Here is a 20,614-nt window from a genome sequence, read left to right as displayed (position 1 = left end):
ACACACACACACACACATGCACACATATGCACACAACACACACACACTTATCAATGACCTAATGGCATGTTGGTGATATTGTATGATAGATGTTTTATACTGTAGGACGTACCTTCCATCGCCGTCGTGCGTATTGTCTCCTGAAGTTCTCCAGATTAATGACAGACAGTCTGCGCTCCAGGGCCTGGCCTGGGTTTAACGGCTAAACCACAGCAGAAAACAGCAGGACATAGAGAGAATGAAAATCCTTTGGGCTGTCATGACAAAGACAACAAACATAGGAGCTAAAACAGTAGTCTTATAAAGAGATCAGGACCAGACTAGGACTAAAAGGGACCAGACTAGGACTAAAAGGACCAGACTAGGTCTAAAAGGACCAGACTAGGACTAAAAGGGACCAGACTAGGACTAAAAGGACCAGACTAGGACTAAAAGGACCAGACTAGGTCTAAAAGGACCAGACTAGGTCTAAAAGGACCAGACTAGGACTAAAAGGACCAGACTAGGACTAAAAGGACCAGACTAGGACTAAAAGGGACCAGACTAGGACTAAAAGGGACCAGACTAGGACTAAAAGGACCAGACTAGGACTAAAAGGACCAGACTAGGACTAAAATGACCAGACTAGGACTAAAAGGACCAGACTAGGACTAAAAGGGACCAGACTAGGACTAAAAGGGACCAGACTAGGACTAAAAGGGACCAGACTAGGACTAAAATGACCAGACTAGGTCTAAAAGGACCAGACTAGGACTAAAAGGACCAGACTAGGACTAAAAGGACCAGACTAGGACTAAAAGGGACCAGACTAGGACTAAAAGGGACCAGACTAGGACTAAAATGGACCAGACTAGGACTAAAATGATTAGACTAGGACTAAAATGGACCAGACTAGGTCTAAAAGGACCAGACTAGGACTAAAAGGGACCAGACTAGGACTAAAACCAGACTAGGACTAAAAGGACTAGTGTATTATAGTGTTTGGCTGAGACAGTACACACACACACACACACACACACACACACACACACACACACACACACACACACACACACACACACACACACACACACACACACACACACACACACACACACACACACACACCAGACTAGGACATTTCAATCGATAAGATCTTCATCAGGTTCAGTGGGTTTAGATCAGGAAGGTACAAGCATCTAAAATACACAACAATAACACTATCAACATACTTCAATCTGAGAAGGTCGGACTAATGTCAGTAATGATATCTACTCATTATCAACATCCTCTATCAACATTATCAACAGTTGGCTTTGAACTATGAAAAACAAACAAGCCTCTTATTAAAAGTTTCAGACTTTAAATATAAAACCTCAAAACCTATCAAGCCTCTTACATCATTCTTTGTAAAACACAAAAAGTAAGCATTGTAAATACTTTGACTTTTTATTTGAGCTAATCACAACAATACTACGAACGTATCACAAGGAGAACAAACTAAAGATATAATATTCCACAGAGATGACTTCCAGTGTCCTCTACTTCCTGTTTCGGCTACTGACTCTGGGCTACTGTAACTGCTGTTATCTCTACTGTCCAGACTCAGTCAGGTCCAGGTTGATACTCTACTGTAACTGCTGTTATCTCTACTGTCCAGACTCAGTCAGGTCCAGGTTGGTACTCTACTGTAACTGCTGTTATCTCTACTGTCCAGACTCAGTCAGGTCCAGGTTGATACTCTACTGTAACTGCTGTTATCTCTACTGTCCAGACTCAGTCAGGTCCAGGTTGATACTCTACTGTAACTGCTGTTATCTCTACTGTCCAGACTCAGTCAGGTCCAGGTTGGTACTCTACTGTAACTGCTGTTATCTCTACTGTCCAGACTCAGTCAGATCCAGGTTGGTACTCTACTGTAACTGCTGTTATCTCTACTGTCCAGACTCAGTCAGGTCCAGGTTGATACTCTACTGTAACTGCTGTTATCTCTACTGTCCAGACTCAGTCAGGTCCAGGTTGATACTCTACTGTAACTGCTGTTATCTCTACTGTCCAGACTCAGTCAGGTCCAGGTTGGTACTCTACTGTAACTGCTGTTATCTCTACTGTCCAGACTCAGTCAGGTCCAGGTTGGTACTCTACTGTAACTGCTGTTATCTCTACTGTCCAGACTCAGTCAGGTCCAGGTTGATACTCTACTGTAACTGCTGTTATCTCTACTGTCCAGACTCAGTCAGGTCCAGGTTGGTACTCTACTGTAACTGCTGTTATCTCTACTGTCCAGACTCAGTCAGGTCCAGGTTGGTACTCTACTGTAACTGCTGTTATCTCTACTGTCCAGACTCAGTCAGGTCCAGGTTGGTACTCTACTGTAACTGCTGTTATCTCTACTGTCCAGACTCAGTCAGGTCCAGGTTGATACTCTACTGTAACTGCTGTTATCTCTACTGTCCAGACTCAGTCAGGTCCAGGTTGGTACTCTACTGTAACTGCTGTTATCTCTACTGTCCAGACTCAGTCAGGTCCAGGTTGATACTCTACTGTAACTGCTGTTATCTCTACTGTCCAGACTCAGTCAGGTCCAGGTTGATACTCTACTGTAACTGCTGTTATCTCTACTGTCCAGACTCAGTCAGGTCCAGGTTGATACTCTACTGTAACTGCTGTTATCTCTACTGTCCAGACTCAGTCAGGTCCAGGTTGGTACTCTACTGTAACTGCTGTTATCTCTACTGTCCAGACTCAGTCAGGTCCAGGTTGGTACTCTACTGTAACTGCTGTTATCTCTACTGTCCAGACTCAGTCAGGTCCAGGTTGATACTCTACTGTAACTGCTGTTATCTCTACTGTCCAGACTCAGTCAGGTCCAGGTTGGTACTCTACTGTAACTGCTGTTATCTCTACTGTCCAGACTCAGTCAGGTCCAGGTTGGTACTCTACTGTAACTGCTGTTATCTCTACTGTCCAGACTCAGTCAGGTCCAGGTTGATACTCTACTGTAACTGCTGTTATCTCTACTGTCCAGACTCAGTCAGGTCCAGGTTGGTACTCTACTGTAACTGCTGTTATCTCTACTGTCCAGACTCAGTCAGGTCCAGGTTGATACTCTACTGTAACTGCTGTTATCTCTACTGTCCAGACTCAGTCAGGTCCAGGTTGGTACTCTACTGTAACTGCTGTTATCTCTACTGTCCAGACTCAGTCAGGTCCAGGTTGGTACTCTACTGTAACTGCTGTTATCTCTACTGTCCAGACTCAGTCAGGTCCAGGTTGGTACTCTACTGTAACTGCTGTTATCTCTACTGTCCAGACTCAGTCAGGTCCAGGTTGATACTCTACTGTAACTGCTGTTATCTCTACTGTCCAGACTCAGTCAGGTCCAGGTTGATACTCTACTGTAACTGCTGTTATCTCTACTGTCCAGACTCAGTCAGGTCCAGGTTGATACTCTACTGTAACTGCTGTTATCTCTACTGTCCAGACTCAGTCAGGTCCAGGTTGGTACTCTACTGTAACTGCTGTTATCTCTACTGTCCAGACTCAGTCAGGTCCAGGTTGGTACTCTACTGTAACTGCTGTTATCTCTACTGTCCAGACTCAGTCAGGTCCAGGTTGGTACTCTACTGTAACTGCTGTTATCTCTACTGTCCAGACTCAGTCAGGTCCAGGTTGGTACTCTACTGTAACTGCTGTTATCTCTACTGTCCAGACTCAGTCAGGTCCAGGTTGGTACTCTACTGTAACTGCTGTTATCTCTACTGCCCAGACTCAGTCAGGTCCAGGTTGATACTCTACTGTAACTGCTGTTATCTCTACTGTCCAGACTCAGTCAGGCCCAGGTTGATACTCTACTGTAACTGCTGTTATCTCTACTGTCCAGACTCAGTCAGATCCAGGTTGATACTCTATTGTAACTGCTGTTATCTCTACTGCCCAGACTCAGTCAGGTCCAGGTTGATACTCTACTGTAACTGCTGTTATCTCTACTGCCCAGACTCAGTCAGGTCCAGGTTGATACTCTACTGTAACTGCTGTTATCTCTACTGTCCAGACTCAGTCAGGTCCAGGTTGATACTCTACTGTAACTGCTGTTATCTCTACTGTCCAGACTCAGTCAGGTCCAGGTTGGTACTCTACTGTAACTGCTGTTATCTCTACTGTCCAGACTCAGTCAGGTCCAGGTTGATACTCTACTGTAACTGCTGTTATCTCTACTGCCCAGACTCAGTCAGGTCCAGGTTGATACTCTACTGTACTATACTCTACTATCTCTTCAGTCCAGACTCAGTGAGGTTCAGGCTGATCCCAGACAGCAGATCTCCTCCACAGCTTCTGTTAAGCATTTCCTTCAGTGCCTCATTCACGTCATTATTAAACACAGTGGAGAAGTTACAGTTGAGGTACCCCCCTCCTCCGACCCCACCGACCCCGTCCGTGACCCCTAACGACCCCACCACGTCCTGAACCCACTTCAGGTCATCGCTCAGCTCCTGTCTCAGGGCGTCAAAGCGGCTCTTCCTCTCCTGGTAGCGGGCGCTGACGTCACTGACGCTAACATCCACCACCTTCATCTCATCCTGCAGGCTTCTCTTCATCGCCTCCACTTTACGGAACTCATAGCGGATCTGAGACAGCTGGTGACGGACCCCCTCGCTCTCCTCCTTGTACCAGGACTCCTTGTGGTTGTAGACGGAGACCAAGGCGTCGATGTCCTCCTGCAGGGAGTCGTGGGTCGAGGCTAGCCTAGAGAAGGAGCCTTCCATCTGGCCGATGTCCTCCACTACCTGGGCGAAGCGTTCGAAGTTCACATAGGTGTTGTTGGGGGGCATGGAGGAGTGAGACTTCATGGTGTACTCCTTGAGACGTTTGGTCTTCAGCTGGCGGCGCTCGCGCTTCTTGGGGGTCTTGGTTTGGTCCGGCGTCTTGGTGCTGGGAGTCTCGTCCTTGTACTCATTAGACTTCAGACACAAGAGATGAGGACGATAGACGGAGGGTTACTGAGCTGGAAGTCACTTACTGGCACTGCATGCCATGCATTGATGATGTTCTGTACAGCAATGCAATATAAGCCAGTGGTGAGATGCCTCCATTACCAAACCACAGGCAACACTCCAGGTGACATGGTTAGTTATATATTACCCAGCATGCAACACTCCAGGTGACATGGTTAGTTATATATTACCCAACAGACAACACTCCAGGTGACATGGTTAGTTATATATTACCCAACAGACAACACTCCAGGTGACATGGTTAGTTATATACTACCCAACAGGCAACACTCCAGGTGACATGGTTAGTTATATATTACCCAACAGACAACACTCCAGGTGACATGGTTAGTTATATATTACCCAGCAGACAACACTCCAGGTGACATGGTTAGTTATATATTACCCAACAGGCAACACTCCAGGTGACATGGTTAGTTATATATTACCCAACAGACAACACTCCAGGTGACATGGTTAGTTATATATTACCCAACAGACAACACTCCAGGTGACATGGTTAGTTATATATTACCCAACAGGCAACACTCCAGGTGACATGGTTAGTTATATATTACCCAACAGACAACACTCCAGGTGACATGGTTAGTTATATATTACCCAGCAGACAACACTCCAGGTGACATGGTTAGTTATATATTACCCAACAGGCAACACTCCAGGTGACATGGTTAGTTATATATTACCCAACAGACAACACTCCAGGTGACATGGTTAGTTATATATTACCCAACAGACAACACTCCAGGTGACATGGTTAGTTATATATTACCCAACAGACAACACTCCAGGTGACATGGTTAGTTATATATTACCCAACAGGCAACACTCCAGGTGGCATGGTTAGTTATATATTACCAAACCACAGACAACACTCCAGGTGACATGGTTAGTTATATATTACCCAACATGCAACACTCCAGCTGACATGTTTAGTTATATATTACCCAACAGGCAACACTCCAGGTGACATGGTTAGTTATATATTACCCAACAGACAACACTCCAGGTGACATGGTTAGTTATATATTACCCAACAGGCAACACTCCAGGTGACATGGTTAGTTATATATTACCCAACAGGCAACACTCCAGGTGACATGGTTAGTTATATATTACCCAACAGGCAACACTCCAGGTGACATGGTTAGTTATATATTACCCAACAGACAACACTCCAGGTGACATGGTTAGTTATATATTACCCAACAGACAACACTCCAGGTGACATGGTTAGTTATATATTACCCAACAGACAACACTCCAGGTGACATGGTTAGTTATATATTACCCAACAGACAACACTCCAGGTGACATGGTTAGTTATATATTACCCAACAGACAACACTCCAGGTGACATGGTTAGTTATATATTACCCAACAGGCAACACTCCAGGTGACATGGTTAGTTATATATTACCCAACAGGCAACACTCCAGGTGACATGGTTAGTTATATATTACCCAACAGGCAACACTCCAGGTGACATGGTTAGTTATATATTACCCAACAGACAACACTCCAGGTGACATGGTTAGTTATATATTACCCAACAGGCAACACTCCAGGTGACATGGTTAGTTATATATTACCCAACAGACAACACTCCAGGTGACATGGTTAGTTATATATTACCCAACAGACAACACTCCAGGTGACATGGTTAGTTATATATTACCCAACAGACAACACTCCAGGTGACATGGTTAGTTATATATTACCCAACATGCAACACTCCAGCTGACATGGTTAGTTATATATTACCCAACAGACAACACTCTAGGTGACATGGTTAGTTATATATTACCCAACAGACAACAGTCCAGGTGACATGGTTAGTTATATATTACCCAACAGACAACACTCCAGGTGACATGGTTAGTTATATATTACCCAACAGGCAACACTCCAGGTGACATGGTTAGTTATATATTACCCAACAGGCAACACTCCAGGTGACATGGTTAGTTATATATTACCAAACCACAGACAACACTCCAGGTGACATGGTTAGTTATATATTACCCAACAGGCAACACTCCAGGTGACATGGTTAGTTATATATTACCAAACCACAGACAACACTCCAGGTGACATGGTTAGTTATATATTACCCAACAGGCAACACTCCAGGTGACATGGTTAGTTATATATTACCCAACAGGCAACACTCCAGGTGACATGGTTAGTTATATATTACCCAACAGACAACACTCCAGGTGACATGGTTAGTTATATATTACCCAGCAGACAACACTCCAGGTGAGATGGTTAGTTATATATTACCCAACAGGCAACACTCCAGGTGACATGGTTAGTTATATATTACCCAACAGGCAACACTCCAGGTGACATGGTTAGTTATATATTACCCAACAGACAACACTCCAGGTGACATGGTTAGTTATATATTACCCAATAGACAACACTCCAGGTGACATGGTTAGTTATATATTACCCAACAGGCAACACTCCAGGTGACATGGTTAGTTATATATTACCCAGCAGACAACACTCCAGGTGACATGGTTAGTTATATATTACCCAGCAGACAACACTCCAGGTGACATGGTTAGTTATATATTACCCAACAGACAACACTCCAGGTGACATGGTTAGTTATATATTACCCAACAGGCAACACTCCAGGTGACATGGTTAGTTATATATTACCCAACAGACAACACTCCATGTGACATGGTTAGTTATATATTACCCAACAGACAACACTCCAGGTGACATGGTTAGTTATATTACCCAGCAGACAACACTCCAGGTGACATGGTTAGTTATATATTACCCAACAGGCAACACTCCAGGTGACATGGTTAGTTATATATTACCCAACAGACAACACTCCAGGTGACATAGTTAGTTATATATTACCCAGCAGACAACACTCCAGGTGACATGGTTAGTTATATATTACCCAACAGACAACACTCCAGGTGACATGTTTAGTTATATATTACCCAACAGGCAACACTCCAGGTGACATGGTTAGTTATATATTACCCAGCAGACAACACTCCAGGTGACATGGTTAGTTATATATTACCCAACAGACAACATTCCAGGTGACATGGTTAGTTATATATTACCCAACAGGCAACACTCCAGGTGACATGGTTAGTTATATATTACCCAGCAGACAACACTCCAGGTGACATGGTTAGTTATATATTACCCAACAGACAACACTCCAGGTGACATGTTTAGTTATATATTACCCAACAGGCAACACTCCAGGTGACATGGTTAGTTATATATTACCCAACAGGCAACACTCCAGGTGACGTGGTTAGTTATATATTACCCAACAGGCAACACTCCAGGTGACATGGTTAGTTATATATTACCCAACAGACAACACTCCAGGTGAGATGGTTAGTTATTCATCTTCTTTTGATTCTTTCCATCACCAAACGTCAAGCTCATTTGTCAACTGGTTGCACATTTAAGTTAAGAGTCACAAACATGGCAGGACAAACATTATCAGGAAAAACTCATCTGATTCAAACTAACAGACTAGAGCTCCCTCTATCTGACTAGCCAGGCCACTATATAGTTTACAATGTCTGAGTGGAAGGTGCAGTCCAGGCCACTATATATTTTACATTGTCTGAGTGGAAGGTGCAGTCCAGGCCACTATATATTTTACATTGTCTGAGTGGAAGGTGGAGTCCAGGCCACCATATATTTTACATTGTCTGAGTGGAAGGTGCAGTCCAGGCCACTATATATTTTACATTGTCTGAGTGGAAGGTCCAGTCCAGGCCACTATACATTTTACATTGTCTGAGTGGAAGGTCCAGTCCAGGCCATTATATATTTTACATTGTCTGAGTGGAAGGTGCAGTCCAGGCCACTATATATTTGACATTGTCTGAGTGGGAGGTGTAGTCCAGGCCATTATATATTTTACATTGTCTGAGTGAAGGTCCAGTCCAGGCCATTATATATTTTATATTGTCTGAGTGGAAGGTGCAGTCCAGGCCATTATATATTTTACATTGTCTGAGTGGAAGGTGCAGTCCAGGCCACTATATAGTTTACATTGTCTGAGTGGAAGGTGCAGTCCAGGCCATTATATATGTAACGTCCTGACCAGAGTTCTTATGTGTTTTGCTTGTTTAGTGTTGGTCAGGACGTGAGCTGGGTGGGAATTCTATGTTGTGTGTCTAGTTCGTCTGTTTCTATGTTCAGCCTGATATGGTTCTCAATCAGAGACAGCTGTCAATCGTTGTCCCTGATTGAGAATCATATATAGGTGGCTTGTTTTGTGTGGGGGATTGTGGGTGGTTGTTTCCTGTCTCTGTGGTCTGCACCAGCTAGGACTGTGACGGTATGTTCTTTTGTATAGTGTTTTTGTTTTGTCCATTAAATTCATTATGTCAAATTACCACGCTGCACATTGGTCCTCTGATCCTTCTCGCCTCTCCTCATCTGAGGAGGAGGAGGACGAAGTAGACTGCCGTTACAATATATTTTACATTGTCTGAGTGAAGGTCCAGTCCAGGCCATTATATATTTTACATTGTCTGAGTGGAAGGTGCAGTCCAGGCCACTATATATTTTACATTGTCTGACGGGGGTGCAGTCCATAACAGCTTAACATGCATTACATGGTCAGAAACCAAGTAAGTAAAAACCGAGCAAACAAGGAACAAATCCCTTTTCTGCCTGAACAGTACACGTCACAGTCTAATTAGGAGGCGGTTATGCAAACTATAAAATACAGGAAGAAGCCTCGAGACAAGTTATGTCACAATAGAAAACGACATGCATGTCTTGACATCAACCTGTCAATCGTGATAGCACGCTGTTTTCATGTGACAGTGAAATACCTTGATCCAGGGATGGTTGAGGGCGTCTTGAATAGTTAATCTCTTCCTGGAAGACAAACATGTTTACACTGCAATAGGAAAGTATTCAGACCTCTTGACTTTTCCACATTTTGTTATGTTACAGCCTTATTCTAACATGAATTAAATCGTCCCCCCCCTCATCAATCTACACACAATACCCCATAATGAAAAAAGTTTAAGGTTGACATATCTCATTTTACATAAGTATTCGGACCCTTTACTCAGTACTTTGTTGAAGCACCTTTGGCAGCGGTTACAACCTTGAGTCTTCTTGGGTATGACGCTACAAGTTTGGCACACCTGCGTTTGGAGAGTTTCTCCCATTCTTCTCTGCAGAGCCTCTCAAGCTCTGTCAGGTTGGATGGGGAGCGTTGCTGCACAGCTATTTTCAGGTCTCTCCAGAGATGTTCAATCGGGTTCAAGTCCGGGGTCTGACTGGGCCAGTCAAGGACATTCAGAGACTTGTCCCGAAGCCACTCTTGCATTGTCTTGGCTGTGTGCTTATAGTCATTGTCCTGTTGAAAGGTGAACCTTCGCCCCAGTCTGAGGTCCAAAGCACTCTGGAGTGCTCTGGAAAACCTGGAGCAGGTTTTCATCAGGGATCGCTCTGTACTTTGCTCTGTTCATCTTTCCCTCAATCCTGACTAGTCTTCCAGTCCCTGCCACTGAAAAACATCCCCACAGCATGATGCTGCCACCACCATGCTTCACCGAGGGATTGTGCCAGGTTTCTTCCAGACGTGACGCTTAGCATTCAGAGTTCAATCTTGGTTTCATCAGACCAGAGAATCTTGTTTCTCATGGTCTGAGAGTCTTATGTGCCTTTTGGCAAACACCAAGCGGACTGTCATGTGCTTCCGTCTGGCCACTACTATAAAGGCCTGATTGGTGGAGTGCTGCAGAGATGGTTGTCCTTCTGGAAGATTCTCCCATCTCCACAGAGGAACTCTGGAGCTCTGTCAGAGTGACCATTGGGTTCTTGGTCACCTCCATGAACAAGGCCCTTGTCCCCCGATTGCTCAGTTTGGCCGGGCGGCCAGCTCTAAGGAAGAGTCTTGGTGGTTCCAAACTTCTTCCATTTAAGAATGATGGAGGCCACTCTGTTCTTGGGGACCTTCAATGCTGCAGAATTATTTTGGTGTCCTTCCCCAGATCTGTGCCTCGACACAATCCTGTCTCAGAGCTCCACGGACAATTTCTTCGACCTCATTGCTTGGTTTTTGTTCTGACATGCACTGTCAACTGTGGGACCTTATATAGACAGGTGTGTGCCTTTCCAAATCATGTCCAATCAATTGAATTTACCACAGGTGGACTCAAATCAAGTTGTAGAAACATCTCAAGGGTAATCAATGGTAACAGGATGCACCTGAGATCAATTTTGAGCCTCATAGGGGTCTGAATGCTTATGTAAATTACAAAAACCTGTTTTCACTTTGTCATTATGGGGTATTGTGATGTCATTATGGGGTATTGTGATATCATTATGGGGTATTGTGATGTCATTATGGGGTATTGTGTGTAGATGGAGGAGAAAAAATATTTATTTAACAAGGGGGACCAGACAGAACAAGAGGATGTAAGGAACTTGATTTTAGACTGTGACAGTGTCGTCTGTTTTGACCTTGTACACAGATCATTCAGCGTTACTGTCATCAAGAGAGTGTGTACCGTGTAGAGTCATGCAGAGTGACGTAAACAAACCGCATGGTCTCAAAAGTGTGTAAATATGTAGCATCACATTTTTCTATACAGCTGTTCTACAATGTGATGTAGAAACACAATACATCATTTGCCTTCCCTGAGCCAGGAAGACTAGTGTTAGATATTTTATAGATATATATAAATATAATACTTATTTTCCACCATAATTTGCAAATAAATTCATAAAAAATCCTACAATGTGATTTTATGGATTTTGTTTTCTCATTTAGTCTGTCATAGTTGAAGTGTGCCTATGATGAAAATTACAGGCCTCTCTCATCTTTTTAAGTGGGAGAACTTGCACAATTGGTGGCTGACTAAATACTTTTTTGCCCCACTGTAGATATAGATATTGTCTAGGCTTTAGCTTATTGGTCTAACAGTATTTTGGCACAGGTTCAAAACTAGTCTCTCTCCAGTAGTTGTTATATGAAGTTATTAGCCAGCTGACCCTGACCCCTAACCCCTGACCTCTAATCCCTCCTTACATCTTGTCTCTCTCCAGTAGCTGTCATATGAAGTTATTAGCCAGCTGACCCTGACCCCTAACCCCTGACCTCTAACCCCTCCTTACATCTTGTCTCTCTCCAGTAGTTGTCATATTAGCCAGCTGACCCTGACTCCTAACCCCTGACCCCTCCTCAGCTGTCATATTAGCCAGCTTGCTGGTTCTGCAGAAGAAGTCCTCGTCAAACTCACTCCTAACCGGTTATCGCTCTCCACATCAACTCTGACCTCTGACCCCTCCAACTCACATCTTGTCCCTCTCCAGTAGCTGCCGTATGAAGCTTTTGGCCAGTTCACTGGTTCTACAGAAGAACTCCTCGTCAAACTCGTAGTTCATGGCTGAGATGTTGGCCAGCGTGTCCTGTTTAGTCTCTCCCAGGAAGGGAGACGCTCCACTCAGCCTGGAACACAACAACAACAAGGCCAGAACAGGAGGAGCGTTAGGAACATTGTATGTATTCACCTACACCATCCCTGTTACTGTCACGACTTCTGCCGATGTCGATGCCTCTCCTTGTTCGGGCGGTGTTCGGCGGTCGACGTCGCCGGTCTTCTAGCCATCGCCGGTCTTCTAGCCATCGCCGATCCATTGTTCATTTTCCATTTGTTTTGTCTTGTTTTCCCACACACCTGGTTTTCATTCCCTCATTAAATGTTGTGTATTTAACCCTCTGTTCCCCCCATGTCTTTGTGTGGTATTGTTTATTGTAAGTGCTTGTGCACATTATGTTTGACTGGTGCGCGTCGGGTTATTGTGCCCATATTTTGTATTTTCTCATGCCGTTGGTTTTACTATTAAACTGCTCCGGCTATTTACCAAGTTCTGCTCTCCTGCGTCTGACTTCCCTGCCACCAGTTACGCACCCCTTACAGTTACATGTATGTTTCATTTATGTCTGTTGTGTACCGTGATGTTAAAACATGCTTAATGTCGTGTTAAACTCCCTAAGAAGGGTTCATGTACAGGGTGGTTCATGTTTAATGTCGTGTTGAACTCCCTAAGAAGGGTTCATGTACAGGGTGGTTCATGTTTAATGTCGTGTTAACCTCCCTAAGAAGGGTTCATGTACAGGGTGGTTCATGTTTAATGTCGTGTTGAACTCCCTAAGAAGGGTTCATGTACAGTGTGGTTCATGTTTAATGTCGTGTTAACCTCCCTAAGAAGGGTTCATGTACAGGGTGGTTCATGTTTAATGTCGTGTTAACCTCCCTAAGAAGGGTTCATGTACAGGGTGGTTCATGTTTAATGTCGTGTTGAACTCCCTAAGAAGGGTTCATGTACAGGGTGGTTCATGTTTAATGTCGTGTTGTAACTCCCTAAGAAGGGTTCATGTACAGTGTGGTTCATGTTTAATGTCGTGTTAAACTCCCTAAGAAGGGTTCATGTACAGTGTGGTTCATGCTTAATGTCGTGATGAACCTAAACTCACAGGATGTAGGTGATGACTCCTATACTCCACATATCTGCCTCCAGTCCCAGTGGTTCGTAGTTCACTATCTCTGGGGCTGAAACAGACGAGCTGGTTGAGAGAATGCCAAGAGTCTACAAAGCTGTAATCAAGGCAAAGGGTAGCTACTTTGAAGAATCTAAAATATAAAAAATATTAGGATTTTTTTTTTAAACACTTTTTTGGTTACTAAATGATTTCACACGTGTTAATTCATAGTTTTGATGTCTTCACTATTATTCTACAATGTAGAAAATTGTAAAAAATAAAGGAAAACCCTTGAATGAGTCGGTGTGTCCAACCTTTAGACTGGAACTGTACATGGGTCAAGCAGACCACCATAGTCCCTGTGAAGGTAACCTGCCTAAACTATTACAGCCCTGTATCACTCACGTCAGTATATAGCCTCGGTATTGTTATTTTATTGTGTTACTTTTTTAAAATTTTATTGTATTTTTCACTTTAGTTTATTGAGTAAATATCTTAACTCTATTTCTTGAACTATTTCTTGTTGGTTAAGGGCTTGTAAGTAAACATTTCACTGTGAGGTCTACTACACCTGTTGTATTCAGCATTTCACTGTAAGGTCTACTACACCTGTTGTATTCAGCATTTCACTGTGAGGTCTACTACACCTGTTGTATTCAGCATTTCACTGTAAGGTCTACTACACCTGTTGTATTCAGCATTTCACTGTAAGGTCTACTACACCTGTTGTATTCAGCATTTCACTGTGAGGTCTACTACACCTGTTGTATTCAGCATTTCACTGTGAGGTCTACTACACCTGTTGTATTCAGCATTTCACTGTAAGGTCTACTACACCTGTTGTATTCGGCGTATTTGACAAATAACATTTGATTTGATTTGACATTGATAATGTAGTAATTCATATTCATGTGTAGTAGTCTAGTTATGGCATGTTTATGTGAGCCAGTCTCAAGACTGAAATCTTACCCACAAATTCAGGAGTCCCAAAAATGTTTTTAAACTCTGCCCCCGCCTCGATTTTGTGAGCGAGTCCGAAATCGATTAGTTTGATCCTTGGCAATGGCACGTTCTTATCCAACAGCATGATGTTTTCAGGCTGGAAAACAGAAAGAGAGTGAACTGATTTACTGAGAGAGCGTTTCTGATCATTAGTGTGCATGAGTATACTGGCCCTGTTGCAGTCCTGTCTCCTAAGGTTCAAAATGATCAGAAAATAATGATCAACCCCTATCAAACCCAACGTCAGATAAACCCTGTCAAACCCAACGTCATATGAACCCTGTCAACCCAACGTCAGATGAACCCTGTCAACCCAACGTCAGATGAACCCTGTCAACCCAACGTCAGATAAACCCTGTCAAACCCAACGTCAGATAAACCCTGTCAACCCAACGTCATATGAACCCTGTCAACCCAACGTCAGATGAACCCTGTCAACCCAACGTCAGATAAACCCTGTCAAACCCAACGTCAGATAAACCCTGTCAACCCAACGTCATATGAACCCTGTCAACCCAACGTCAGATAAACCCTGTCAACCCAACGTCAGATGAACCCTGTCAACCCAACGTCAGATAAACCCTGTCAACCCAACGTCAGATGAACCCTGTCAACCCAACGTCAGATGAACCCTGTCAACCCAACGTCAGATGAACCCTGTCAACCCAACGTCAGATGAACCCTGTCAAACCCAACGTCAGATAAACCCTGTCAACCCAACGTCAGATGAACCCTGTCAACCCAACGTCAGATGAACCCTGTCAACCCAACGTCAGATAAACCCTGTCAACCCAACGTCAGATAAACCATGTTAAACCCAACGTCAGATGAACCCTGTCAACCCAACGTCAGATGAACCCTGTCAACCCAACGTCAGATGAACCCTGTCAACCCAACGTCAGATGAACCCTGTCAACCCAACGTCAGATGAACCCTGTCAACCCAACGTCAGATAAACCCTGTCAAACCCAACGTCAGATAAACCCTGTCAAACCCAACGTCAGATAAACCATGTTAAACCCAACGTCAGATGAACCCTGTCAACCCAACGTCAGATAAACCCTGTCAACCCAACGTCATATAAACCCTGTCAACCCAACGTCAGATAAACCCTGTCAAACCCAACGTCAGATGAACCCAACGTCAGATAAACCCTGTCAACCCAACGTGGATGTAAGAAGTTCACTGTCAGAGGGCTTAAGCAGGTGTTGAAAGAGTCCAGCCTTATTAAATGGACGTCCTGTCATCTTCTGCAGGGCTTCTCCTCTCCTCCTGTTTCCTGCATCTGGGTGACACCGTTTAAACACACCCAGAAGGTCAAACATGTTGCCCTCCGACCTTCTATCACCGTGACCGTACTGTGTTCCTGACTTTGACATTGCCAGCCAGCTGTGGTGTAAAGGAGACTTCCTATGTACCCCTGGACTTCATATTTACCTCAGTCTGCATCCCAAATGTCACCCCTCTGCTCTCCCTCTCCCTCCCCTGTCTCTTTCGTCTCTCCCTCCCCTGTCCCTTTCGTCTCCCCTTCCCTCTCCCGTCTCTTTCGTCTCTTCCTCTCCCGTCTCTTTCGTCTCCCCTTCCCTCTCCCGTCTCTTTCATCTCTCCCTCTCCCGTCTCTTTCGTCTCCCCTTCCCTCTCCCGTATCTTTCGTCTCTCCCTCCCCTGTCTCTTTCGTCTCCTCCCGTCTCTTTCGTCTCTCCCTCCCCTGTCTCTTTCGTCTCCCTCTCCCCTGTCTCTTTCGTCTCCCCTTCCCTCTCCCTGTCTCTTTCGTCTCTCCCTCCCCTGTCTTTTTCGTCTCCCCTTCCCTCTCCCGTATCTTTCGTCTCTCCCTCTCCCGTCTCTTTCGTCTCTCCCTCCCGTCTCTTTCGTCTCCCCTTCCCTCTCCCGTCTCTTTCGTCTCCCCTTCCCTCTCCCGTCTCTTTCGTCTCTCCCTCTCTCCGGTCTCTTTCGTCTCCCCTTCCCTCTCCCGTCTCTTTCGTCTCTCCCTCCCCTGTCTCTTTCGTCTCCTCCTCCCTCTCCCCTGTCTCTATCGTCTCCTCCTCCCTCTCCCCTGTCTCTATCGTCTCCTCCTCCCTCTCCCCTGTCTCTATCGTCTCCTCCTCCCTCTCCCGTCTCCCCCTCCCTCCCGTCCCCCCCTCCCCCATTCTTCCTGTGGTGAGACCACAGCCTCTCTGTCAACGCCGGGAAGGACTGCACCCTTATTGAACGCTTTTCCCATACCTGACACAGCACTTTCTCTCTCTCTCTCCCCCCCCTCTCTCCCCCCCTCTCTATCTGAGGTAAAGTGCTGTGAGCTGCACCCCCCAAGTGTGTCTCTTATTAATGGGATTTACAGTATGAAGCTCTCAGCAGTACAGATTTCAGCAGTCCAGCCCTCATTTAAACAAGCTCATGTCACGACCATAATGCATTATACAGTACCTGCAGTCTAAAGTGTTACCAATTTGACTATACTTCTCTAAACAGTTGTATATTTCAGCTTCACTTTGTACAGCAGTCTATACATCTTTCTATATATCTCTCATCTTTGTACAGCAGTTTATACATCTTTCTATATATATCTCATCTTTGTACAGCAGTTTATAAATCTTTCTATATATCTCTCATCTTTGTACAGCAGTCTAAACATCTTTCTATATATCTCTCATCTTTGTACAGCAGTTTATACATCTTTCTATATATATATCATCTTTGTACAGCAGTCTATACATCTTTCTATATATCTCATCTTTGTACAGCAGTTTATACATCTTTCTATATATCTCTCATCTTTGTACAGCAGTTTATACATCTTTCTATATATATCTCATCTTTGTACAGCAGTTTATAGATCTTTCTATATGTATCTCATCTTTGTACAGCAGTCTAAACATCTTTCTATATATCTCTCATCTTTGTACAGCAGTCTATACATCTTTCTATATATCTCTCATCTTTGTACAGCAGTTTATACATCTTTCTATATATATATCATCTTTGTACAGCAGTCTATACATCTTTCTATATGTATCTCATCTTTGTACAGCAGTTTATAGATCTTTCTATATGTATCTCATCTTTGTACAGCAGTTTATAGATCTTTCTATATGTATCTCATCTTTGTACAGCAGTTTATAGATCTTTCTATATGTATCTCATCTTTGTACAGCAGTTTATAGATCTTTCTATATGTATCTCATCTTTGTACAGCAGTTTATAGATCTTTCTATATGTATCTCATCTTTGTACAGCAGTTTATAGATCTTTCTATATGTATCTCATCTTTGTACAGCAGTTTATAGATCTTTCTATATATATATCTCATCTTTGTACGGCAGTCTATACATCTTTCTATATAAACTCAGCAAAAAAAGAAACGTCCCTTTTTCAGGACTCTGTCTTTCAAAGATAATTCGTAAAAATCCAAATAACTTCACAGATCTTCATTGTAAAGGGTTTAAACACTGTTTCCCATGCTTGTTCAATGAACCATAAACAATTAACGAACATGCACCTGTGGAACGGTCGTTAAGACACTAACAGCTTACAGACGGTAGGCAATTAAGGTCACAGTTATGAAAACTTAGAACACTAAAGAGGCCTTTCTACTGACTCTGAAAAACACCAAAAGAAAGATGCCCAGGGTCCCTGCTCATCTGTGTGAACGTGCCTAAGGCATGCTGCAAGGAGGCATGAGAACTGCAGATGTGGCCAGGGCAATACATTGCAATGTCCGTACTGTGAGACGTCCGTCATGGTCTGGGGCGGTGTGTCACAGCATCATCGGACTGAGCTTGTTGTCATTGCAGGCAATCTCAATGCTGTGCGTTACAGGGAAGACATCCTCCTCCCTCATGTGATACCCTTCCTGCAGGCTCATCCTGACATGACCCTCCAGCATGACAATGCCATACTGCTCATTCTGTGCATGATTTCCTGCAAGACAGGAATGTCAGTGTTCTGCCATGGCCAGCGAAGAGCCCGGATCTCAATCCCATTGACCTGTTGGATCAGAGGGTGAGGGCTAGGGCTAGGGCCATTCCCACCAGAAATGTCCGGGAACTTGCAGGTGCCTTGATGGAAGAGTTGGGTAACATCTCACAGCAAGAACTGGCAAATCTGGTGCAGTCCATGAGGAGGAGGTGCACTGCAGTACTTAATGCAGCTGGTGGCCACACCAGATACTGACTGTTACTTTAGATTTTTACCCCCCCCCCCCCCTTTGTTCAGGGACACATTATTCCATTTCTGTTAGTCACATGTCTGTGGAACTTGTTCAGTTTATGTCTCAGTTGTTGAATCTTGTTATATTCATACAAATATTTACACATGTTAAGTTTGCTGAAAATAAAGCAGTTGACAGTGAGAGGACGTTTCTTTTTTTTGCTGAGTTTATCTCTCATCTTCGTACAGCAGTCTAAACATCTTGCTATATATCTCTCATCTTTGTACAGCAGTCTATAGATCTTTCTCTGTGTCTCTGATCTGTGCAGGCCGTGGCAATAGAGCGCTCTATTCTGCAACTTCCTTTTATTATAGCCCTGTAGTTATCGTTCACTAGAGAGGAGGACCAGCGTTCATTAGAGAGGAGGACCAGCGTTCATTAGAGAGGAGGACCAGCGTTCATTAGAGAGGAGGACCAGCGTGTTGTGAGGATGGCACCATGGTAGTTATCGTTCATTAGAGAGGAGGACCAGCGTGTTGTGAGGATGGCACCATGGTAGTTATCGTTCATTAGAGAGGAGGACCAGCGTGTTGTGAGGATGGTACCATGGTAGTTATCGTTCATTAGAGAGGAGGACCAGCGTGTTGTGAGGATGGCACCGTGGTAGTTATCGTTCATTAGAGAGGAGGACCAGCGTGTTGTGAGGATGGCACCATGGTAGTTATCGTTCATTAGAGAGGAGGACCAGCGTTCATTAGAGAGGAGGACCAGCGTTCATTAGAGAGGAGGACCAGCGTTCATTAGAGAGGAGGACCAGCGTTCATTAGAGAGGAGGACCAGCGTTCATTAGAGAGGAGGACCAGCGTTCATTAGAGAGGAGGACCAGCGTGTTGTGAGGATGGCACCATGGTAGTTATTGTTCATTAGAGAGGAGGACCAGTGTGTTGTGAGGATGGCACCATGGTAGTTATCGTTCATTAGAGAGGAGGACCAGTGTGTTGTGAGGATGGTACCATGGTAGTTATCGTTCATTAGAGAGGAGGACCAGTGTGTTGTGAGGATGGCACCATGGTAGTTATCGTTCATTAGAGAGGAGGACCAGCGTGTTGTGAGGATGGTACCATGGTAGTTATCGTTCATTAGAGAGGAGGACCAGTGTGTTGTGAGGATGGCACCACGGTAGTTATCGTTCATTAGAGAGGAGGACCAGCGTGTTGTGAGGATGGCACCATGGTAGTTATCGTTCATTAGAGAGGAGGACCAGCGTGTTGTGAGGATGGCACCATGGTAGTTATCGTTCATTAGAGAGGAGGACCAGCGTGTTGTGAGGATGGCACCATGGTAGTTATCGTTCATTAGAGAGGAGGACCAGCGTGTTGTGAGGATGGTACCATGGTAGTTATCGTTCATTAGAGAGGAGGACCAGCGTGTTGTGAGGATGGCACCATGGTAGTTATCGTTCATTAGAGAGGAGGACCAGCGTGTTGTGAGGATGGCACCATGGTAGTTATCGTTCATTAGAGAGGAGGACCAGCGTGTTGTGAGGATGGCACCATGGTAGTTATCGTTCATTAGAGAGGAGGACCAGCGTGTTGTGAGGATGGCACCATGGTAGTTATCGTTCATTAGAGAGGAGGACCAGCGTGTTGTGAGGACGGCACCATGGTAGTTATCGTTCATTAGAGAGGAGGACCAGCGTGTTGTGAGGATGGCACCATGGTAATTATCGTTCATTAGAGAGGAGGACCAGCGTGTTGTGAGGACGGCACCATGGTAGTTATCGTTCATTAGAGAGGAGGACCAGCGTGTTGTGAGGATGGCACCATGGTAATTATCGTTCATTAGAGAGGAGGACCAGCGTGTTGTGAGGACGGCACCATGGTAGTTATCGTTCATTAGAGAGGAGGACCAGCGTTCATTAGAGAGGAGGACCAGCGTGTTGTGAGGATGGCACCA

At 44.4% G+C, this 20,614-nt stretch overlaps 1 protein-coding gene across 1 annotated transcript in view; it reads right to left on the bottom strand.

Annotated features, from left to right (window-relative positions):
• Positions 1–4,247: 4,247 nt before the first annotated feature.
• Positions 4,248–20,614, bottom strand: part of dapk2a (death-associated protein kinase 2a) — a 21,599-nt gene continuing 5,232 nt past the window's right edge. The window contains exons 4-8 of the mRNA XM_039000435.1: positions 14,479–14,608; positions 13,504–13,579; positions 12,322–12,474; positions 9,842–9,887; positions 4,248–4,940 (exon numbers count right to left, since the gene is read on the bottom strand). Of these exons, the coding sequence (XP_038856363.1) occupies positions 4,248–4,940; positions 9,842–9,887; positions 12,322–12,474; positions 13,504–13,579; positions 14,479–14,608 (1,098 nt within the window). The remainder of the gene's footprint in view (positions 4,941–9,841; positions 9,888–12,321; positions 12,475–13,503; positions 13,580–14,478; positions 14,609–20,614) is intronic.

This window comes from Salvelinus namaycush, chromosome 1, assembly GCF_016432855.1.
Source record: "Salvelinus namaycush isolate Seneca chromosome 1, SaNama_1.0, whole genome shotgun sequence".
Classification (NCBI taxonomy): domain Eukaryota; kingdom Metazoa; phylum Chordata; class Actinopteri; order Salmoniformes; family Salmonidae; genus Salvelinus; species Salvelinus namaycush.
Note: the sequence above shows the minus strand (reverse complement) of the source record. Positions and strands in the feature narration are given on the sequence as shown.